Source organism: Lepidochelys kempii, chromosome 1 (assembly GCF_965140265.1).
Source record: "Lepidochelys kempii isolate rLepKem1 chromosome 1, rLepKem1.hap2, whole genome shotgun sequence".
NCBI classification, from domain to species: domain Eukaryota; kingdom Metazoa; phylum Chordata; order Testudines; family Cheloniidae; genus Lepidochelys; species Lepidochelys kempii.
In genome coordinates, this window is record NC_133256.1 from 263382965 (window position 1) to 263407502 (window position 24538).

At 45.7% G+C, this 24538-nt stretch overlaps 1 protein-coding gene across 2 annotated transcripts; it reads right to left on the reverse strand.

Annotated features, from left to right (window-relative positions):
* Positions 1-460: 460 nt before the first annotated feature.
* Positions 461-8098, reverse strand: LOC140906618 (matrix Gla protein-like). Of its 2 annotated transcripts, none has more exons than XM_073330869.1 (5): positions 8016-8098; positions 4870-5014; positions 3900-3935; positions 2127-2202; positions 461-841 (listed from the first exon to the last, which is right to left on the reverse strand). In XM_073330869.1, the coding sequence occupies exons 2-5, from the start codon at positions 4928-4930 to the stop codon at positions 697-699; spliced, it is 318 nt and encodes a 105-aa protein (XP_073186970.1). In that variant the 5' UTR covers positions 4931-5014; positions 8016-8098; the 3' UTR covers positions 461-696. The 2 variants fall into 2 exon arrangements, with proteins under 2 accessions (XP_073186970.1, XP_073186980.1); XM_073330879.1 differs by lacking the exon at positions 8016-8098 and adding an exon at positions 6721-6764.
* Between the last annotated feature and the right edge of the window lie 16440 nt (positions 8099-24538).

The window sequence follows — 24538 nt, forward strand, 5'->3', positions numbered from 1 at the left end:
AGGCACCCAAAATCACTAGTCACTTGTGAAAATTTAAGCCGATTTCAGACCCCAGAGCAGTGGTGGGCAATCTGCGGCCTGCGGGCTGCACGTGGCCTATCAGGGTAATCCGCTGGTGGGCCGCCAGACAGTTTTTTTACATTTTCACGGCTGCCTGAAGGTCCCAGTGGCCATGGTTCGCTGTTCCCAGCCAATGGCAGCTGTGGGCAGCCATGCAAATGTAAACAAACTGTATGGCAGCCTGCCAGCAGATTACCTTGATGGGCTGCAAGCAGCCCACGGGCTGCAGGTTGCCCACCACTGCCCCAGAGTATAGAGGTCAGAGTCCTGATTTTGTTACAGCCTTTAAAACACATCTGACTCATAGATGTTCAAATTTACCACAGTACTGTTGTTGAGAGAAAAACTAACCCTCCCTGTAGAAGATCCCCAAAGAAAAACACAAAGCATCACAAAGAAATAGTATCAAACCAGCAGTTTATTGGGTAATAAACACCCACATCCTGGCTCCTGTCCAACCTCCTCTACAGCGGCATTGGGCTAATTAACACAAAATCTAGGAATCCTTGGTTACAGGGGAGTGAAGCCGTGGGCAGGCAGGATAACATATAGTTAACAAGCAACTTAATAGGTTTCAGAGACATCGCTCTTTCTAGGTACAGAATCCGGGCTCCAGGCACCAGGGATGGGAACTTGTTACTCAGACTTGCCCCTCCGCTGCCCAAAGTAGCGCTTATAGGCAGCGATGTAGCCATGGCGCATGGCGTAGCGCTCACAGGGATTGTAATCCTCGCAGATCTCTCGCTGGCGTTCCTGGGGGGTCTTATAGCGTTCTCTGATCCTGCATATGCAAGGAAGGGGAAGGGAAGGAGAGATCAAGTTGTCATTTTAAACTTTGCTGTTTGTGGCCAGGTCCTCCTGACCCACCTTCCCGCACATGCCTCTACAGTTCTTTCAGCTCTCCTTGGCTCTGCCAATGCAATAACCCTGCACTGAGCCATTACCCAAGTGCCGTTCACAACAGAAGGGGCCTGTAGAGGCTCTTGTTGGTGGAGGAGCGGGCCTCACTTCCCCAGTAGCTCAAACCTGCTGCTATAAGCTCTTCAGATCTTTCATGTTGCTCAGGATAGGGAAGAGGGCTGGAACATCCCACGAAGGGACCATTTAGCCCTCTCACAGGAGGTCATGTGAACTCATCACCTTCTTTTGAAGAGCAAGTTCACAGAGCTAACCTAATTACAGTGAACTTTGTTTCTGTTATTCATTTGACATAACCACATGGAAATTTCATAACAAGGGCACCTTCTCTCTGTCCAATACTGGGGCAGATACACCCACAGTTAGGGAAGCCATTCCCTTTCTGATGCCAACACAAACTGTTAGAGAAGAGTTTTGTCTTGGGAAAACGCTGGATGTACAACCTGGACCTCATTCTGATCTCTGTTCACTTTAGAGTAGCTACACTGAAATCAGTGGAGCTATTGTAGGTCGACAGCAGTGTAAGAGATCAGAGCTGCCTTTGAGTCTCTCTTACACAGAACTGTGCATTTCAGCTCTGGGTTCCTCTCTTCTTCTCTTTCAGGCCTCAGCCCCAATCCCCGTTTCTGTCTATTTTAGGGATTTGTATGGCCCCCAGCACAGCACTGTCGTATCTGAGCACCTCATAATCTGTAAACTGTTTATCCTCTCCACACTCCTGTGAGGTAGGGCAGTGCTGTTATGGGGAACTGAAGCACACAGGGGCTAATTGACTTAACACAAAGGAAGTAGATCAGGGAAATAACTTGGGTCTCCCCAAGGCCTAGATTGATGTCTAACTCTTGGACCATCCTTCCTCTCAGGATTTACACCAATGATTTCCTCCAGCACTTTCTTCAGACTGATTAGTTAATGACCTATGGGCACTGAGAAGAATTCTCATACTCAAGAACACTCCAAGTTAATCTCCCTCTATTTTCAATCAGTTTTGGGTTCCCCAGTGGGACCCCCAGGTTGAGAGGAAAATTCTATCTCTAAATTAGTTGCACTGACCTTCCTCAATGGCACCAACTTAAACTTGGCTTAGGAGAGATCTTCATCTCCCCCAGCCTCCTCTATCAGTGTCCTAAGACCCTACGAAAACATACCTCTCCTGCACCATGAGGTTTCGTCTTGGCTGAGGTCTCATGAAGTCGTTGGCATATCGTCTGTTAATGAAGGGATCTGATGAGGTGAGAGAGTATTTATTTTGAATTAATGTATAGTTGAAGTGAAGATCATCAGCTACTTACAACAACCTGCTCCGCCAGTGTCCCATTCTCACCTGTCCTCCCATTCACAATGAATTCCTGGACCCCATGAACCTTCTATTTTCACTAGCCTCCTGTACTCCAAAGTCCTGTAAACTACCAGCCTCTCATTGTCATGGGCACCCCATGTTCCTCTAGCCTGACATTCTCACCAGCCTCCTATTCTTCATGACTTCATGTTCTCTACCAACCTGCTACTCTTACTCCATAACTTAATGATGGAAAGAGTCCACTGGGTCACTCTGTTCATCCAGCCTCAGCTGCTTGTTTCTTAGAGTTCATTCTCCAGATCTATTTTAAATAACCAGTCAATGGGGCTTCCCTCATTTCTCTAGGAAGATTATTCCACACTCTAATAGATCACATAACTTGATCTTTTTCCTTAATATTCAGCCTAAATTGTCCATTATCTAGTATCATCTCTTTGAACTGCACTGAACAGGTTCTTCTCATATCCCTTTATGGGGTTTACATTTGTCAAATACTTATCCAAGATTATCCTATTTTCTTGGGTTGTCATTTGGCCAAGGTACATAGATCTAGTTCTGTTACTCTTTCTTCATCACCCAGTGTCTCTAGCATGTTAAACATTCTGTTGTTTTTCTATATATTCCCTCCCACTCATTGAAATATTTCTGGTATATAGATTAACTGCATGTCCCAAGGACTCTCCAGTGCCACGTAAACAAACCCTATCACTGACCTGCAGCCCAGGTCAATGCCTCTATAGATACAGCCCAAAGTCATAGTGGCTCTCTCTTTTTTTTTTTTTTTTTTGCTACCATTTCATATTACAGGATTATGCCCAGTTTTCGGATCACTATGAACCTAAAATCTCCTTTGTAATTTACTGCTTTCCACGTGTCCCTCTGCCACTGAAGATCTATACTTTGAATTATTTTTTCCCAAAATGTATCAACTTGCATTTGTCCAGGTTAAATCCTTTATAAAAATAAAAAATAAAAATTCTACCCATCTACATTCTGAACTTGCTTAGGTTGCTCTATATTATTGCTCCTTCCCCAAATTTATCATCCTCTTCAAATTGAATCAACATGCTGTTTACTCCTTTTTCCTGATGAGTACTTGCTCCATGCTCTCATGCCTGCCAATCTTAGCTGCTCCCTGTAGTGAAGAGGGGAAGGCAGTGGGGCGGGGGGGTGAGTACCCTTACAGCATCTAATTAATGGTTTAATACCAGATGTGGCATTGATCTCTGCCGCACCTCTTAGGCAGCTCTTCCCAACCTCAGTACATTGCTGTTTAGCAATAGCATTTTCTAAGACCCTTTTCATGGAATATGTCAGTGATCAGAGCTAATTCCAGTTAGTTTTCAGGTAAGATTTTGTAAGACATTGTGTCAAATGCTTTTCTGGATTCAACATGTATTTTATCTTTTTTGTTTCCCCTTCCACTCATCCTGAAATTCTGTCACCAAAGGAATCCAATTTGTCTAGAGTGGTTTATTCTCCCCTTTCTAATTTCCACCAATTTCCCACTCTCGTGCCTGCCAGTCTCAGCTGAACCTGTAGCAGAGTGGTGAAGACAGTGGTGTATGGGTGTCCCTTAGTTCCCTTCTAATTTAAACAAAGTAGTAAAATTGTCTCTTACTGACAAACTCGTGGGATTCCATACTCTCGTAGGACTCTGGAGAAAGAAGAGAAAAACATTCAGTGAGGCACTGTAGTTCTGGAACACAGAATTTTTCACTCACTATTAATAAACCGAAGGGCAGACAGACTGAGAAGTCTCATTCACTGATTAAAAGGAAAAGCAAGGAAAGGAATAGTGCAACCTAGTGGTCAGAACAGAGGACTGAACCACTGGGTTCTATCCATGGCTGTGCCACTGATTTACTATGTTATCCTTGGGAGCGTCACTGACCCTCTGTTCCTTTATGTATCCCTCTGTATAACAGGTAGGACACCTATTTACTTCACAGTGGGGGCAGGCTGTTTAATTAATGAATTCACATTTGTAAAGCCCTTTGAGATCTTTAGATGGAAAATGCTATAGAAGTACAAATCACCACCAAATATGCATATTTCAGTGCAAGGTCAGATCGGTCCATTAATATGCAAGTATATGCATTCTAGAGAAAATGGGAGACATTCAAAAGGAGAAAGGGAAGGTGGGAGGAAAAAATCTCGCTAGCCATTAACAAAGGAAAGGCAGGCAGTTGAGGATGCAACAGCATGCATCCCCTCCAGTGCATCCACAAGTTGTGTTGACAAAGGAAGGACTAATTTAGGTTTCTTCCATCTCCTCTGTCTATGATCCACACAGATTGGGATTGTCAGGGATGTAGGGATAGTTTGCAGTGGTGACAGAATAGTCTGTGGTAAAGAGGAAGGGTCTGAAGTGCAGGCGGCTCTAGACTGGATGCAAAAGTATCTAGGTGATTGAGCTCTGCAGTAGAGGCAGAGTGGTCTCCCTAGTGGTAGAGGGAGTTCTGGGGTGGAGGATGGGCAAGAGGGCAGCAACAGGGAGATAAACATCAAAGCAAAACATCTGAACAGACCAAGAGGTGTCTATGGCTGGCTGACACTCCAAAAAAGCTTCAATAAAAGAGGTCACCTACCATAGCAGAAAGCTGCCACCATCAAAACAGCCAGGAGTGTGAGGACGATGAGGGTCCGCATTGTGTGGGAGTCACTCTCTCTTGCACTCTCTCGCTCTCTGTCTTACTCTCTTTCTACTGAGGGCAGCGGGAAATTCTGGACAGACTGCAAAGTTAGCAGTGGAGTGTTTATTATGAAAGCAGCAGCTGGGAGGGGAGGAATCAGATGAAGGAGCCTGGGGAAGGTTGAGCCTGGCTAGCACTCGCCTTCTGTGGGACTGTTACAAAACACCCTCTATAAACAGGTCTAATCAGGCTTTGGTGGTGGGATAGGCACGCTCCCTTCCCTGCCCTTGCTGCAGGGGGAGGGTGCAAGAGTTCAAAGGGAGGTGAGCTGTTAACACTGCATGTTCAGAAATGTTGAACTATATGGGTGTAATTCCAGACCCTGAGGAGGACCACACATGTTTTCCTCCCTAATTCCTCCTCTGATCTCCTCTTCTTGCCATCACCACGCTTGATCCAGACACACAGAGCCCGCATTGTCTGTCAGCTCCACGGCTGGAAGGAATGGGACCAAGCCCCTGCTTTCTGGAGAGATGGAGAAATTTGATCTCAAACGTTTCACCCTTGGCTTCCCCTCAGACTGGTCCCTAATGTACCCCAGTTCTGCTCTGGTTGAACTCAATCCACCAGGGGAAAGAGAGAAGTTCAATCCTGTTGTTTCCCCCATACACACCCTACTGTGCCCTTCGTGGTACTCAAACCCTGACGGGATCCCCACCCTCTGCTGGGATTATTGTTAGTTCACATGTATATAGCAGTAGTCCCTAGAAACCTGTCTCTACATTTATTCTCTGGGGTCCACACAAACACTGCTCCCTAAGTAGAATGGGGCCACCTCTTCTTTGGGTGAAGGATGGATCCTTCGCTCTGAGCTTCTGATTCTTGGACCGTGATTTGATGCTAACACTCTTCCCTGCCATACAGGGGACCCAGGTTCAAATCAAATCCATTGCTCTGCAGGAGCCAGAAGTACTGCACAGTCTGCTTCAGCAAACATACTCTGACTTGCTATGTGGGAAGCTCTAGTCCAGTTTCCAGTACCAGGCTAGCTGGCCCTGGGGGGAATCATAGAATCATAGAATATCAGGGTTGGAAGGGACCTCAGGAAGTCATCTAGTCCAACCCCCTGCTCAAAGCAAGACCAATCCCCAATTTTTTCCCCAGATCCCTAAATGGCCCTCTCAAGGATTGGGCTCATAACCCTGGGTTTAGCAGACCAATGCTCAAACCACTGAGCTATCCCTCCCCACTGTCATCTGTAGTCTCATGGCTGCCAACTCAAAGAGAAGAGAGATGGGATCAGTGGTTTCACTTAAACCACATGTGAAGCCACAGCCAGAGCAGCATGTGTGAGGACAAGACACACTGGGCAATGGCTTCATCTGAGCTGGGCAGTGGTAAGAGGCCATTCCAGCCAAATGGAGCTCACTGAGGAGCTGTGATGTAGCTCCCCTTGCCCCAGGCCAGCCTGTGGGATTGCAAGCAGTTTTCCAGGAGTCTGGAGCTGTCACACAGCCTGGGCAGTGGGCACAAATCCAGCTCAGTTCATTCCCTGAGGCCAGTGAGACAGCTGCAGTTGTCACTGTTACTCCTTGTGATTGTGGTTACACGTGTACAATCCTCTCCTGGAGAATTCACACTCTGCATGTGCCTCCATGGAACAGGGACCCTATAATGCACCAGTATTTTGCCAGGAACCAAATGATTCCCTACTGAGCTGAACCTTGGACCTGTGACAGGACCAGATTACTCTGGGCTTTGCCAATCACTCTACCAATGCCAAGAAACAGTTAACTCCAAACTCACAGCTCTTGTCCAGATCCTCTGATCCTCGGGGGGGGAGAAAAAGTCCTGAAAACAGTAGAGCCTGTAACCAGGGGCCCCCAGTGAGAATAAGGTGCTTTTCTTCCTCCTTTTGCCTATCACAGGAGAGGATGACCACATACCACGCCTTCCCCCTTTCTACCACCAGCCCCATTCCAGCTCACACCCATGCACCGATTCCTCATACACAGTCCTCAGCATGGGATGATGAGGAGCCCCCAGTTACTCTGTGGTAAAGAGCAGAAATAGGATCTGATATGCCCTGCTCCCGTTCCCCTCTTATTCCTTTTTCCCCAGCTCCCTTTCCTCTCCCTGCACACCAGCACCTCCTGGATTTGAGAGCAGGGTCTGCTCTTTTTAAGGGAGCCTATGAGCCTGGGTAAGGATTTGTTGCATTCCATGCGGTTCAGGGATTTTTACAGAGTGTGGATTTTATGGGCTTAAATCATGGCCACTCTAGCAGCCTGTGGGAAGGCTGAAGTGAGAGGGATAAGGAGTGAGCTTGGAGAGACGACGACTGGCACATAGAGAGGGAGATGCTGGAAGGACATGCAGAGAAAGGTGCTGGTGATGGGGTTGCACATGGATAAATGCCATTACCAACCCCTCTCCATGTACCTGTCCTGTCCTTCAGTGCTGAGTCCTCAGGGTCACTGCCCCAGCCTCTGCTTTCTTCCCAAGACATTCAGCGCTCCCAGAATGCCTGTGGCATCACACACACCGCCACCACAGAAGTGCGGGCATGTCATAAATGGGCATTAGCCCAAACACTTCGCTTTTATCCACAAACAGACCTTATTGGAAGGCAAATTAACCACCCTTCTGTGCTGTCCTAGGGTGAGCTCCTGTGCTGTTGCTGTGAGAACTGCATTCACTTGCAGAGGCTCATCCCCTGGCTGCCCACCTTACACACACGCATCCCTCCCCAGGGGCTACACCCCATTACCGCACCAGGTGAAGCCACAAATGCTCACACCCCATGGTAGAACACACCAAGCCCAACACCTGACTCCCAGCCTTTGCCATCTAACAGCATCCTGTGGTGTGCAGTAGTCACAGAACAGAAGCTAATATTGACTGCCTGCAAACTTTGTGGAAATTTCTGCAGTCCCTTGGTAAGGGGTAGCGCTGCAAAGGCTGCCCTGGGGCCCTTGTCATGGTGGATGAGATAATAATAGTACATTCCATAGTGTCTCTCTAACATTTTCCTGTTGCAAAGCACTGCACAGACATTAATAACTAACTAACTAACTACAGGGAGGTCTCTGCATACTCACTCTGGACTTGCTTCCTCTTCAGTTTGCAGCTCTTGTCTAAGGGGGAGTTCTCCTAGTGTCCTGTAGCATTAACTGGAGAAGAGGGAACCTTTTTATTTATTATCAGTGATCAGTGACTCCTCCTCTTCTCTGTCTCCCCCGCTGGATCCACCCTCCACCCCCAGGCTCCCACCTTCTCTGCCAAAAACACCTTCTGCCCTCACTCAGGAAACCAGAAACCTCAGGAAATTGAGCCAGGAGAGCGTAGGGGAGCCAGAGTGGATGCCAGTGGCTAATGGGGTCAAGGCTGTGTCTAGAGCAAGCTATCTGGGTCCAAACCATTAACCAGCAGTGGGCAGAGGCTCCCTAAATGGAGGTCTAGTCTCTTTCCTTGATGACTGAATTTACCTCCTCCTCACTAACTCTTCCAATAATCATGCACTGAGTCAGAACCACTCTCAGAAGAGCTGGTCAACAGGAACACCTGCAATGCACTGTGGGATAAGGTCAGAGGCTCCCCACTCCCCCATCCCATCCCCTCACACCTCCCTCACTATTGGCTGGAGTCCCTTCTTAGTGGCACAGTAACGTAAGAGAGAAAAGCTCAGGTGATTTGAGCTCTCTGCCTTGGAGGGGCCTCCAACAATGATTTTCTTTTTCCTCCATTAACAAATAGATGCCTCAGATGAAGTGAGAAGTACCACACTGACAGAGTGAGCTCAGAGAAGTTGGAATGGTGTGGGAGTTTGTCAGGGTGGCAGCTTCTAAATGAGCTGTTAGTAAAGAAAATCTATTACACACACTAAGCAAACAACTAAAAACCTTAGCTTCCCATTTACAAAAAAAAATCAAACTTAGTCCAGTTTAGTCACAGAATAAAAACTGCAGGGTAACTATTGACTTGGAGGACCAGCAATAGATTAATCTATATGGGGGCTCCCCGGTTTATTGTAGAACGTATGATTACTTGCTGGCTAGCCAAGTTGCATGACCCACTGCTCAGTGTGTGTTCCACATCTCCCCTGCCCAGTACACAGAGGAGGTGAGACTGTTACAGCCCCCTGTTACAAAGACTGGCTCGTTAGCTCACGATGCAGCGAGCGACTTATGCTTTTAGCTTGGGAGGCCTCCAGTGTGTTGGCCAAGAGAACAGCTGCCACGCGTGTTCCTGGTGCATGCACCTTCATGGTCCTCACCGCCCAGGTACAGCATCTTGAGGCCAGAATTTCCAAGCTGAAGAACAAGGGAATGATGCAGTTATTCACCGAGACAGCTTGGGGCTGGAGCAAAGACCCAGGATCTGGCCCACTTATTCTTCTAGGGCCATTCCTTGCATAATAGGGCTGAGCGATGTGCTCACCTACCCCCATCCCAGTGCACTGGCCCCATTCCACAGGCCAGCACAGAGGGAAGGAGGGCATCGCTTCACCTGCTCCCTGGGGTAGGGATTGAGGGGCAGAGCCTCACCTTCTCCAATGCCATTTATCAGCTAGCAATTTTCTGCATTACTCTGAGGCTTTAGAACAGGGCACAGTTCACAGACTTCACTTTTTGTGCTTGTGGATGGTGGAGGACTTCCTCCTGTCCACAGACAAGAGAAGCACATCCATAGTCATCCTGCTGGATGCCTCTTTGGGGCATAGATCTTGAAACACGCCTGTTCCAACTCCAAGAGGCTGTGAAGACAAAATGAAACATCCTGAGATGGCTCAAATCTTCCTCTTTGATCAAACCTAATGGATGGTTATGGGCAACTGTTTCTCCCGGTGCAGAGTCTCCTGCCATGTTCAGTCCACTCCCCATGTTAGTCAACATCAAAAGAAAACAAGAGGGACAGCTAGTGAGATAACTGAAGTACCTGGACAACTTCCAGCTCAGCATCTCCTCTACATGAAACATAAACAGCACCATCTCCCTTGAAGTCAAACTGAAATCAGCACCTGGGTGAAGACCAACTGGCTAAAGCTGAAACCAGGGTAAGACCAAGTGATGCTGGTAGGATGTGGAAAGTGCTTTGAGGAACTGCCTTCAGTTCATTAAGTTGTTCTGCAACCATGGGATTTGTTTGGACTACACTCTGCTGTTGAATGCCCAAATAGCATGTGGTTCGTACCAAACACAGCAGCCCTCTTGTTTAGTAACACAGGTCCTCAGGAACATATCACCCCATTGTTTCGTTCCCTGCACTATCTCTCCATTGAATACAGAGTCCAGCTTATGCTTTCTATCCTAATATTAAAAGCTCTCCATGAGATTGGCCCTAGCTACCTGATAGATCAACTCTCTGTCTATGACCATGACTTCCCACAACAGCTTCATTAAATTGAAACAATAAAGCTGTTACCAATGGGGGGGGGGGCGAGTTGTGAGCCGAGGAGACAGACCTTTCACAGGAGCTGGACCTAGGTTGGGGAGCTCACTACATACAGTGATATGAATGCCCATGGGCCTCACCATATTCAGAACGAAGTGCAAACTTGGTGCCACCGGACTCCTTGTTGTTTTTGTGGATACAGACTAACATGGCTACCCCCTGATACTTGACTCTCTGTACTTGGCTTTCCCTCAATGAGCTCTTCCACACACACACATAGGCAAACTTATCAAGCTATTTCTCCTACAGCCTGGGAAGGAAGGAAGGAAGGAAGGAAGGAAGGAAGGAAGGAAGGAAGGAAGGAAGGAAGGAAGGAAGGAAGAGAAGATTGCGAATGATATTTTTGTTTTACTATTTGGCTGGGGCTCACACACTATGGCATAGGCATCCATATGAGTAACTAGGCTGAACTTGTACATCAAGCAACACATAAAAATTAGGTTAAAAAAAAGCCAAAATCAAGACTCTCACTGTAAAAACACAGGATGCCGCTGAGCTGAGCTCCTGTGGGATGGCAAAACAGAGTTCTTCCCTCCTCTGCACTTTCCTTCCCACCTCCTGCCACTCAAGTTGCGCAATGTCATGATCTGACTCATTCTCTGGAGCCAGATGAGTTTATCCAGCCTAGTTTCCTGTCCAGACTTGCAGAGAGATAAGAAAGTGACTGTGACCTCATTCTGTTCAAAGCCAGCATCTCTTATTCATCTGCTGGATAAAGAGAATCATATTGGTAGTTTTGGACCAAAGACCCTAGATAGGTTTTTAGATCCAAAATCTGCAGTTGTTTTGAGATGCACAATTGGATTGAATCTATTATTATAAAAAACACCCTATTTTGTCCAACTGGAATGGAAATACCAGTGGCCTACCATCTCGGTACACAGTCTACATGCTTTTTACCCTCAAGGTCTGAGGTGCAGGACCAACACAGGTCTATGCTACCTCTGAAAAGCCCTCACCCTAGATTTCCTCTTTCATAAGGAAATGAGATTTGCTGTCCCAGATCAGACCAAGTCTGTTTTTTTGTCTCTGTTTGCATCCAGTGCCTTGGGGAAGCTGTGGGTGAGGAGGGGAGGCATAATATACCCAGCCTATTGTGCAATGCTGTGCGGGGAGTAGGAAAAAAATCCCTTTAACCAGAAGCATAAGATTGGATCACTCTTATCTTCATATGCATAACTATACATAGTATTAATGCCCATAACATTAAGTTCCAGCAAAAGTATTTGACCTGATGACTTTCGGTGATAGAGAATTCCACAGGCTAACTACATGCTCTTTGAAGAAGTATTCTTATTTTTATTATTATTATTTGTAGTAAATTTACCAGCTGTTAATTTTTATCAAGAGATTCCTTTTCTCGTAAAATGGGAGAGGATGCAAAAAGGATGAGGGTCTGATCAGTTTTCCCTATACTCCTATGTACTATTTCTCCCTTCTGCCATGGTCCTGATTTTGTTTGAATGGGAAACAGAAAGGCTACCAATGGTTTAATTTTACTCCAAGCCCCTGGTGTATAATAATCCTCATCTCAAAACTATCTCACACAGTTCTGCAGAGTTTGTAGTTGCTCACGTAGTAGGGAAAAAAATTAATCTTGGAGACCAAGCTTTGTCCAGTTTTAGCTTGGAGTCCATTGGTAGTAACACAGGAACATGGAGAGAAAACCCATGAGAGAATAAACATGGAGAGTAAAGGAATGGATGCTGCTCTGTGTGCAGGTTTCAGAGTAGTACCCGTGTTAGTCTATATCCGCAAAAAGAAAAGGAGGACTTGTGGCACCTTAGAGACTAACACATTTATTTGAGCAAAAGCTTTCGTGAGCTACAGCTCACTTCATTGGATGCATACAGTGGAAAATACAGTGGGGAGATTTATATACACAGAGAACATGAAACAATGGGTGTTACCAGACACACTGTAACAAGATCAGAGTAGCAGCCGTGTTAGTCTGTATTCGCAAAAAGAAAAGGAGGACTTGTGGCACCTTAGAGACTAACCAATTTATTTGAGCATAAGCTTTCATGAGCTACAGCTCACTTCATCGGATGCATAAAGTGGAAAATGCAGTGAGGATGTTTTATACACACAGACCATGAAAAAAGGGTGTTTATCACTTCAAAAGGTTTTCTCTCCCCCACCCCACTCTCCTGCTGGTAATAGCTTACTAAAGTGATCACTCTCCTTACAGTGTGTATGATAATCAAGGTGGGCCATTTCCAGCACAAATCCAGGGTTTAACAAGAACGTCTGAGGAACAGTGGTGGGAGGGGGGGGTAGGAAAAAACAAGGGGAAATAGGTTACCTTGCATAATGACTTAACCACTCCCAGTCTCTATTCAAGCCTAAGTTAATTGTATCCAATTTGCAAATTAATTCCAATTCAGCAGTCTCTCGCTGGAGTCTGGTTTTGAAGTTTTCTGTTGTAATATCGCAACTTTCATGTCTGTAATCGCGTGACCAGAGAGATTGAAGTGTTCTCCGACTGGTTGATGAATGTTATAAATCTTGACATCTGATTTGTGTCCATTTATTCTTTTATGTAGAGACTGTCCAGTTTGACCAATGTACATGGCAGAGGGGCATTGCTTGCACATGATGGCATATATCACATTGGTAGATGTGCAGGTGAACGAGCCTCTGATAGTGTGGCTGATGTGATTAGGCCCTGTAATGGTGTCCCCTGAATAGATATGTGGGCACAGTTGGCAACGGGCTTTGTTGCAAGGATAGGTTCCTGGGTTAGTGGTTCTGTTGTGTGGTATGTGGTTGCTGGTGAGTATTTGCTTCAGGTTGGGGGGCTGTCTGAAGGCAAGGACTGGCCTGTCTCCCAAGATTTGTGAGAGTGATGGGTCGTCCTTCAGGATAGGTTGTAGATCCTTGATAATGCGTTGGAGAGGTTTTAGTTGGGGGCTGAAGGTGACGGCTAGTGGCGTTCTGTTATTTTCTTTGTTAGGCCTGTCCAAGGCTGACAAAGGAGATGCTGTTGTCATCATGAATAGGTTGGAATATGAACAAGAGGCTGCTCAGCAGCTCTCCAACACCACTTTCTACAAGCCATTACCCTCTGATCCCACTGATCTCCTTTTCTTTTTACTGTAACAAGAGTGATCACATAAAGTGAGCTATTACCACAGGAGAGCGGGGGGGAAAAACCTTTTGTAGTGATAATCAAGGTGGGCCATTTCCAGCAGTGGACAAGAATGTGTGAGTAACGGGGGCCGGGGGAAATAGTTTTACTTTGTGTAATGACACATCCACTCCCAGTCTTTATTCAAGCCTAAGTTAATTGTATCCAGTTTTCAAATTAATTCCAATTCAGCAGTTTCTCATTGGAGTCTGTTTTTAAAGTTTTTTTGTTAAAGAATTGCCACTCTTGTTACAGTCCAGGCTGCCTAAAACATCAACAGACTCTGTTGGTCCGACAGGAGAACATGTTCCAGAGTCAAGGGCCCTCCAATGAGGTATCTGAGTTGTATACATAGCAATGTCTGAACTCTCTGAATCTTCAGGATGGAGTCTGTGACTGACACTGTATGGAAACCTAAAGGCTCTGGGTTCAAGTTATTGTATAGGTGACACTTGGAATCCCTGAGACCCTTTCAAAGCACTGACACTATTCTGAGTTAAGGTCCCAAGCCTAGTGAAGGGTGTGTTTTGGTGTCTCCCAGGATGGGAGAAGGCAAAAGGACAGGACCGGCCTGGTCCTGTGAAACTTGCAGACCCCACAGGACTTCCATGGTAGGCCTGAGGTCTCACGAGATTTGGCCTGTAATTTGGAGCCATGATAAGACTCATGTGCTCAGAGCCACTTCCTGTTTGTTGGTTTCCAGTAGTCAAGCTCCCCCACCCCTCCCTTATCTCGGTCGCTGCAGGCTGTGCTAGTTGCTACTTTGGGGCTGGGAAGGAATTTTTCCCTATGCCACCAGATTGGCCAAGGCAGGTTGGGTTTTTTTCACCTTCTTCATGGTGAAACCTAGGGGTTGGATTTTGGGCGACCAGAGGGCTGGAATTCTCCCCCCGCCCAGAGGTCACAGTTTGGACCTACGGGCGAGTCATTTAGTTGCCACAACTTTTGGCAAGTGCCCAATGCAGAAACTTGCAGATATCGACTCCAGATCCAAAAAGGTAACGTAATGGGCATCCCAAGGGCATCTCCTTACAAGGTGGGGGCATCGTGTCTAACCCCCTGGGGGCAAATACAAAGCTGGGGCTGGGGCACTACCCCAGAGGGACCACCCAACCAATGCGCTTGATGGCGGTGCTGGCTGGGGGTCAAGGTCCCCTCTCATCTCAACCCCCAAAAGGGAGAGGGATGCGAGTGTGCAAGTGGAGGAGCCCAGAGACTCTCCTAGTGTCATGATTGGATTCCCCTGCAGTGGGAGCCCCTAAGAATTGGCAAAGAATCCACAGGCACCGACTTTCCAAACAGCCTTAGTAAATAGTCTGCGCTAGTGTTGCACGCACTGGGACCTGAACCCATGCTATAGCAACAATGGGAGATTTAACAAAAGGCTCAGAGAGGACACAGCAAAATTAGAAGAGAGAAGGGAGTGACTCACACAGACAGAGAAACAGCTAGGAGGTCTACTTCAACTCCTTCTCACCTACCTGAAAATAAAAACCAGTGTTTGTGTTATTGCCTTTATCACTCTTTTGTCTCCTCCTTGGCACATTCAATCCTGGGGTATGAAATTTACTTTAAACTGCTCCTGACAAACATGTCCCAGCCAGCCTTGGGACTGATGCCATTTCCTATCTCGTACTGCCTGGCTAATTGCACACCCTGTGATTGTTGGTGCCTCTGAGAAGGCCCCAGGGCTGAGCCAGCATTCCTCCTGTACTGCCTAATAGAGGCGTTGGCTGCTTCTCCTGAGACATGCAACAACAACATATGGGGCTGTTCTCATTGATCCCAGCAGAGATAAGAGGCTTTATGCTGCTCAGGACTAGGAGGAAGAGAACTGAACAGGCTCTCAAGCCAGGCTGGCAGCTTGGGGCAATCAAAACAAGAGATCTAATTTCCTAGGTAGCTAAGAAGAGAGATCCATTCCAGTTAGCTTCAAACCACCGTATTAAAGGTCCCAACTAAGGCTGTATCTAAACTGCCACTTTCAGCACTAAAACTTTAGTCATTCAGGGGTGTGAAAAAACACTCCCCTGAGTGACAAAAGTTTTAGCACTGAAAAGCAACAGTATAGACATCGCTCGTTCGGGGCGGTTATTTTTTGTCGCCGGGAGAGTTCTCCCCCAGCGATAAAGCGTGACTACATTGCCCAGGTCACAGTGCCGCCACAGCCATGCTGTAACGTGGGCAGTGTAGACATATCCTAAGGCTATGTCTACACAACAGCTTATGTCGACATAACTGATATCACTCAGGGGGGTAAATAAACCACCCCCCCCAGGCGACATAAGTTACACCAACATAAGCGCCGGTGTGGACAGCGCTCTGTTGATGGGACACCTTCTCCAGCTCACATAGCTACCGCATCTGGTGGAGGTGGTTTTATGATGCAGACAGGAGAGCTCTCTCCCACTGGCATAGACTGAGCATCGTCACTGCACGCGCTGCATGGGTGCAGCGGTGCTACTTCAGTGCTGTATGTGTAGGCAAGCCCTTAGTGTCAGGAAAAGACACTGAAGTAGAAGTCTTGTGGCTGTGGGACTGCTCTGCTATATGACTATCCCAGGCAGAGGTGATGGCTCCTGTTTCCTATTCAAATGTTACCATTAATCCTTATTTTGTCTCATCGGTACCGTTTGAACATTCCCAATCTATTAAATGTTAGAGTCCTTTATTATTACTGCATGTACCATTCATCAACGACCCACTGCCTCTTGTGAGCTGGGCAGGGGCTTGAGTGGGACTCCCTCCCTCCTAAGCAGCTAAGAGCAGGGGAATGAGGGATGCATACCGGGAAGTAGCTGGGGCCCATTCCCCATGATAAAGCTAATCTAGCTGTGTACTCTTTGGAGAGAGGCAAAGGCTGGCAGCCAGTTCATGTTTACATGGAATAAGAAACAAGATTAATGTCTGGTTTGGCAGCACCCTGGAAGACGGCTGGAACACTAATGTCAGTCATGGGGAGAAGTGGCTCAAAAACCCAACCTGTCCCATCTAACGTGTATTTTGGCTGGCAGGTCTTGGCTGGCTGATAGAAGAGAGAAAAGGACCCTTCCCCTGCTCATTGCTTTTCCCGCCTCCTCCACCTCTTTCCACTCACAAACGCAGTCCGTTTTGGTACACAGCTAAACAAATCTTTCCAGCCCGCCTTAGTGACTATATTTTATTTTGATGGTTAGTTTCCTTTAGCCACTGTGGCCCTCCCCCTCACCCCCTGCCACATCCCTCTTAACACACCACTCCCCTCTCCCTGCCAGTCTGGGGTTAGATTGAGTGGCTACTTGGTGATAGGCCATACCAGCACTTTTCTGGAGCCCTCATCCATTTCTGCAGATGGAACATTTCATTTGACAAAACTGGCATATTTCAACATAACCCCACTGAAGTCAAGGCAGCTATACTGATTTACACTAGCTGAGGATCTAGCCTTGAGTTTCTAGCCCTTTCAGTTGTGGAGAAGCCCTTCTGAATTTGACTCGATGCAGCAGTGTCTGCAAACAGCCTGCAACAATAGTTCTATGAGCAGTATGAATCTCTTGAGTGTTGACACTGAGCCACAACGATGACCATTCACATGCCAATAACAGTTTCGCCACTGAGCATTTTAGCAAAATCATCTAATTTAGGACTGGTGTCTGATTTTAAGAAAAGTACCATCACATTTACCCCTTAATCTGACCTTTCCTAACCCATCCCCCCGTTCCAATCCCCTCAAACTGCCCTGCAGACAGTAAAGCAACCAGATTAGGGCTCCTTCGTCTACACAACAGGAGTGGATTAAAGGTTAAATGTGTTCTAGATCAATGAAAAACGCAGGATCTAAACAATGTTCTCTGAACAGTAGGGAGCAAAACAAAATTCACAAGCAGGGAAGAGGGATCACCTGGAAGAAATAGTTTGTAGATGGCAGCTCCTTGCAGCAGAGAAAGGTTGGAGCAGGAGAGAGGCAGCAGGACACTACATTGTCAAAAATAACAGTGTAGACGTGGGAGGCACTGCTTGGGCATGTAGAGAGCCATGTGGGGCTCATTCCCAGAGGTTCTGGAATGTCTTTACTCGCCTAAGCAGTGCCTCACCATCTACACAACTATTTATACCCGTGCTGGGGGTGGGGAGCACATAGTGTATTTACTTGACACCTGGATGTAAGTGTAGACATAGCCCCAGAGCCTTTCCCCACCGCAGGGAAAGACTCCAGCAGCAAAGAAAGGTTCTGGTGTGGGGAGGCAATGGGGAAAGGCTCCGGCTGCACCTTTCCCCCACTGCCTCTTCCCTGCCAGATCCTTTCACTGCTGCATGTAGCTGCACACCACAGCGTGGACACAGCCTGCTTTTCACTGTGGAGTATTGCTACATCTCTCCTACATGCCACCGCAAGTGTATGCAAGGCCTTAGCGTGTGAGTCCTGAATGGGATCAGTCATCAATCCACTGCTGCTCCTCCCCCAGCTGGTTCACTGGAAAGAGTTTCCATATCATGTCATCCCCTTATTTTCTGCGTCTAACTACAAAAAAATACCCACTTTGTAAAAAAACCCATGTTAGTTTCTTCCTCTCCCTTAATCTGCTGTGGTTTCCTCTTCCATCCCAGCCTCCCTTGGCTTCCTCACACTCCCTGTGTCCCTTGTTTTCAGGATTGCCGACGCTTACGATTTCATCACGAGAAACATGATTCTGGCGCCTGCTGGAGTCCGTCTCACAATGCTGCGGGGAGCTTCAGCTGGCAGGCATGTAATTTCTAAACCCAGCCTTCACGCCTCCTGGGAAAGATTCAGCCACGCAGGGCTGCAGCAGAAGCCAGGCAGAAAATTGAGATGGAGGCTTGGGGTGCATAATTCATTACTGAGATGGGGTATGGGCCCATGTGGGGCAGAGAAGGGCACAGAATTAATTAATTAGAATTTGGGGAAAGCTGGAAGCTCCACGCTGTCAGGCAGCCAGCGAGAGCTCCAGCAGGGGGGCCAGAATCACCTTCCTCTCTACATTTGGGAGAGTTGACAATACTGTAAACTGCCTCCCCCCCACCACCACCACCACACACACACTGCAAATGGGTTCCAAAATCAAAAGACAAACTAAAAACACAATATAATCTTTTTTTAAAAATCATGATTTGAGGGTCAATTTAATGATTTGGGGGGAGGGTCTGATTTGTGATTTTTTGGGGGGTTGGCAATGCTGTGGTTTCTTACCTCCTCCCCCCACCCCCTTTGCTGCTTCAAAGCGACTGCTTGCACCTTGTGTCAGTAACTAGGCTCCTTTGGGGCTTTTTAGGAAGGGAGTGGGGGTGGGTGTTTACCATGAGATAAAGCCCCTTCCCCGTCCCCCGTCCCCCCCCACACATACACACCTTCCCAAACATAACATAAACTGTCTGGAACTTGTTTGCCAGTTGCAGACAAATTCTTACAAACAGATTTAATTTATTAAACAAAAATAAACTGGAGGCTGAGTCAACTAGAAATAGAACGAGCCACTTCAGGGGTTGGGTTTTGGATGCCCTGGTTTGTAATGCAGGGATGGATTGAGGCCAACTTAAGTTAAACTCCCACTCATATATTTCCGGGGAAGAGTTGCAAAAGAGGGGGGCTCCTTCAGTGCACAGGTCTCAAAACAGCTGGTTCATTTGCTCTGGGGGCGTTTTTCTTTCAAAGTTTGCCTTAGAGCATGTTCTGGGTAAAGGGTTCTAATGAGGAGTAGTGGGTGTGCTGAACAGGAACACAGTATCCATGACAATAGACCATCCAGACATCATGTGCAACTGCTCACTTGTATAGATCCAACCTCTGAAACAGCCCCAGATGTCCTGTCTAGTCTGTCTTTTTGTGCCACAGTTTCCCCTTCTGCTGCATGAGAATAATACTTCACTACAACAAAGGTGTGTCGTGTGTCTTTAGTTAATGTTGGCAAAGCAATCTTTAAGTGCTAAATAGTATGATTAGCTTTTATTATTAAAAGAGTAGTCAAGCATCTAGGTTTTTCTGCTTCCTGAGGCTCACAGGGCAGGGCCCACTGACAATAACCCTTCTCAAATATCAGAGCCACATATCAGTAGATTTTGCTTAAATCTATTTATCTTCCTGTTCTTCCTTTGGTGACCACTAGCGAGAATGTTTGGCCCTTGCCCTCTCTATAACATCCCTTCCTATAGACACAGAGAATTATCATGCCTCCCCCCATTCCCTGCCACAGTTAGTTGACTGAACATATTCAGTTCTTTCACGTGTTCTTTTTTGCTTCCATTCTCCAGAACTTTTCTGCTTTTCATTGTCCTCCTCTCAACTCTTTCCGTGTCTTTTCTGAAATGTGATACCCAGAACTAAACTCAATCCTGCAGAACCAAGTAGAATGGAATAGTTACCTCATTTGTTTTGCAGATGATACATAAAATCATAGAATCATAGAAGTACAGGACTGGAAGGGGCCTCAATAGGTCACCTAGTCCAGACCCTGGCACTCAAGGCAGGACTAAATAATAACTAGACTATTCCTGACAGGTGTTTGTCTAACCTTCTCTTAAAACCTCGAGTGCTGGAGATTCCACAACCTCCCAAACAATTTGTACCAGTGCTTTACTATCCTGACAGATAGGAAGTTTTTCCTAATGTCCAACCTAAACCTCCCTTTCTGCAATTTAAGCCCATTACTTCTTGTCCTATAACAGGTTAACAAGAACAATTTTTTATCCTCCTCCTTATAACAACCTTTTATGTACTTGAAAACTGTTACCATGTCCCCACTCAGTCTTCTCTTCTCCAGACTAAACAAACCCAGTTTTTTCAGTCTTTCTTCTTACGTCATGTTTTCTAGACATTAAATCCTTTTTGTTTCTCTTCTGTAGACTTTCTCCAATTTGTCCACATCTTTCCTGAAATGCGGGGCCCAGAGCTGAACACAATACTCCAACTGAAGCCTGTCAGCGCAGAGTAGAGCAGAAGAAATACTTCTTGTGTCTTGCTTACAACACTGCTAATACATCCCAGAATGATGGTTGATTTTTTTGCAACAGTGTTACACTGTTCACTCATATTTAACTTGTGATCCACTATAACCCCCAAATCGCTTTGAACAGTATTCCTTCCTAGGCAGTCATTTCCCATTTTGTATGTGTGCCATTGATTCTTCCGTCCTAAGTGCAATACTTTGCATTTGTCCATGTTGACTTTCATCCAATTTACTTCAAACCATTTCTCTAGTTTGTCCAGATCATTTTGAATTTTAATCCTATCCTCCAAAGCACTTGCAACTCACTCTTCCCTTCCACCACCACCAGCTTGGTAATGTCCACAGACTTTATAAGTATACTCCCTATGCCAAAAAGAAAAGGAGTACTTGTGGCACCTTAGAGACTAACCAATTTATTTGAGCATAAGCTTTCGTGAGCTACAGCTCACTTCATCGGATGCATACTGTGGAAAGTGTAGGAGATCTTTTTATACAGACAAAGCATGAAAAAATATCTCCCCCCACCCCACTCTCCTGCTGGTAATAGCTTATCTAAAGTGATCACTCTCCTTACAATGTGTATGATAATCAAGTTGGGCCATTTCCAGCACAAATCCAGGTTTTCTCACCCCCCCCCCACACACACACAAACCCACTCTCCTGCTGGTAATAGCTTATCTAAAGTGACCACTCTCCTTACTATGTCATTATCTAAATCATTTAGGAAAATATTGAACAGAACTGGACCAAGAACAGAGCCCTGTGGCACCCCGCTCAATATACCCTTCCAGCTTGTCTGTGAACTACTGATAACTACTCACTGGGAATGGTTTTCCAACCAAGTTATGCACCCACCATATAGTAGCTCCATGTAGGCCACTGGTTCTCAAACTTTCTGTATTGGCGACCCCTTTCACATTCCAAGCCTCTGAGTGTGGCCCCCCTATAATTTAAAAACACTTTTTTATATTTAACACTACTTTAAATGCTGGAGGCAAAGTGGGGTTGGGAAAGGAGCTGGGCTGTCAGCCCAAGCCCCGGCCGCCTGGAACTCACAGCCTGAGCCCTGCCATATGTGGCGCTGGCAGCTCACAACCCCTATGTAATAACCTCACAACTCCCAGTTTGAGAAGACCTGATTTAGGCTACATTTCACTAGTTTGTTTATGAGAAAGTCATGCAAGACAGTATCAAAAGCCTTACTAAAGTCAAGATATACCACATCTACTGCTTGCTCCCTATCCACAAGACTTGTTACCTTTCAAAGAAAGCCATGAGGTTGGTTTGACATGATTTGTTCTTGACAAATCCATGTTGACTGTTACTTATCTCCTTATTATCTTCTAGGTGTTTGCAAATTGATTGCTTGATTATTTGCTCCATTATCTTTCTGGGTACTGAAGTTAAGCTGACTGATCTGTAATTCTCAGTGTTGACCTTATTTCCATTTTTATAGATTGGCACAATATTTGCCTTCTTTCCATCTTCTGGAATCTATCCCTCTTCCATGAGTTTTCAAAGATAATCGCTAATGGCTCAGATATCTCCTCAGTCAGCTCCTTGAGTATTCCAGAATGTATTTCATCTGGCCCTGCTGTCTTGAAAACATCTAACTTGTCTAAATATTTTGTAATTTGTTCTTTCTCTATTTTAGCTACGGATCCTGCCTCATTTTTCATCGGTGGTCACTGTCAGACATCTAATCACTGCTAACCTTTCTGGTAAAAACTGAAACAAAAAAGTCATTTAGCACTTCTGCCATTTCCATATTTTCTGTCATTGTCTCTCTCTCCTCACTGAGCAATGGGTCTACCCTGTCGTTGGTCTTCCTCTTGCTTCTAATGTATTTGTAGAATATTTTCTTGTTACCCTTTTTGTTTCTAGCTAGTTTAATCTCATTTTGTGAATTGGCCTTTCTAATTTTGTCCCTACTTGCTTGTGTTGTTTGTTTACATTAATCCTTCATAATTTGAGCTGGTTTCCACTTTTTGTAGGACTCTTTTGTGAGTTTCAGATCATTGAAGATCTCCTGGTTAAGCCACGGTGATCTCTTGCCATACTTCCTATCTTTCCTACGCAGTGTTATAGTTTGCTCTTGTGCCTGTAAAAATATCCTTGAAAAACTGCCAATTCTCAAATTTTTCCCCCTTACACTTGCTTCCCATGGGATCTTACCTACCATTTCCCCGAGTTTGCTAAAGTCTGCCTTCCTGAAATCTATTATCTTTATTCTGCTGTTTTCCCTCCTACCTCTCCTTAGAATCATGAACTCTACCATTTCACGATCACTTTCACCCAAGCTGCCTTCCACCTTCAAATTCTCAACCAGTTTCTCCTTATTTGTCAAAATCAAATCTAGAAAAGTCTTTCCCCTAGGTGCTTTTTCCACCTTTTGAAATAAAAAATAGTCTCCAATGCATTCCAGTAACTTGTTGGATAATTTGTGCCTTGCGGAACTAACATCTGTTAATACAACCCAACATGTCATTGACCTTTTTTGCTACAGCATTGCATTGTTGATTCAATTGGACAGGGCCAGCTTTTACATTCTGAGGGTATCTCTGACAAGGTTAGTCTTAGGGAGTCCATATCCAGGCAACTTCTATTTGGGATGTTTGTGTCTTTGCACCATGCCTTTGCATCACTGTGTGACCAAGTTGCACCATCACATCGTGATTAACTCAGCTTGAACATATTAGTTCAGTGCCACTGTCAAGGTTCCTCCCCCACTCTGAACTCTAGGGTACACATGTGGGGACCTGCATGAAAACCTCCTAAGCTTACTTTTACCAGCTTAGGTTAAAACTTCCCCAAGGTACAAATTAATTTTATCCCTTGCCCTTGGAATATTCACTGCCACCACCAAACTCTAACTGGGTTTACTGGGAAACGTAGTTTGGACACATCTTTCCCCCCAGAATCCTCCCAACCCTTGCACCCCACTTCCTGGGAAAGGTTTGGTAAAAATCCTCACCAATTTGCATAGGTGACCACAGACCCAAACCCTTGGATCTGAGAACAATGAAAAAGCATTCAGTTTTCTTACAAGAAGACTTTTAATAGAAATAGAAGTAAAGGAATCACCTCTGTAAAATCAGGATGGTAGATACCTTACAGGGTAATTAGATTCAAAACATAGAGAATCCCTCTAGGCAAAAGCTTAAGTTACAAAAAAGACACACAGACAGGAATAGTCATTCTATTCAGCACAGTTCTTTTCTCAGCCATTTAAAGAAATCATAATCTAAAACATACCTAGCTAGATTACTTACTAAAAGTTCTAAGACTCCATTCCTGTTCTATCCCCAGCAAAAGCAGCATACAGACAGACACAGACCCTTTGTTTCTCTCCCTCCTCCCAGCTTTTGAAAGTATCTTGTCTCCTCATTGGTCATTTTGGACAGGTGCCAGCGAGGTTACCTTTAGCTTCTTAACCCTTTACAGGTGAGAGGATTTTTCCTCTGGCCAGGAGGGATTTTAAAGGGGTTTCCCCTTCCCTTTATATTTATGACAGCCACCATACCTCAAGGCCTGAAATGAATTTGAGACTGTTCAGCTGTGATGTTACCAGGGCTTACAAATGACAGGATGCACCTATGAAAATGAGACTGTCACATGCATTTCAAAATGGTCGTGACCCTGTCCTATTAAATCACTCTCTCTGTCATTGGCCTAAAACTTTAAACCCCAAACTTATGTCCATCTAGCTACATTGCTCAGTGGTGAAAAATTCACACCCTGTGGAGATGTAGTTAAGCCAACCTGAGGCCCAGTATAGATACTGCTAGGTCGATGGAAGAAGTCTTCTGTCAACCTAGCTACTGCCTCTCAAGGAACTGGGTTTAGTACAGTGAGGGGAAAAACGCTGTCGCTGCTGTGACAAGTGTGTACACTACAGCGATGTCGCTGCAGTGCCACAGTTGTGCCTCTGGAGCACTTGCAGTGTGGACGTATCTTTTGTACATTTATCAACCACTTTGGTGCTCCCCAGATCCTTCTTTGCTGTACTGCTTCCTCAACAAAGGCTTTACTGTATCAAGCCATGGCTGATATATGTGTTCCTTTGACTTCTCATAGATTTTATCTCCTAACTTGTAAT

Coding starts and splice junctions, on each gene's coding strand:
- LOC140906618 (XM_073330869.1), bottom strand. CDS start 4,930: ATGCGGACCCTCATCGTCCTCACACTCCTGGCTGTTTTGATGGTGGCA. Junction 3,936..4,869: donor GGTGGCAGCTTTCTGCTATG/GTAGGTGACCTC, acceptor TTCTTTCTCCAG/AGTCCTACGAGAGTATGGAA. Junction 2,203..3,899: donor GGAATCCCACGAGTTTGTCA/GTAAGAGACAAT, acceptor TCACCTCATCAG/ATCCCTTCATTAACAGACGA.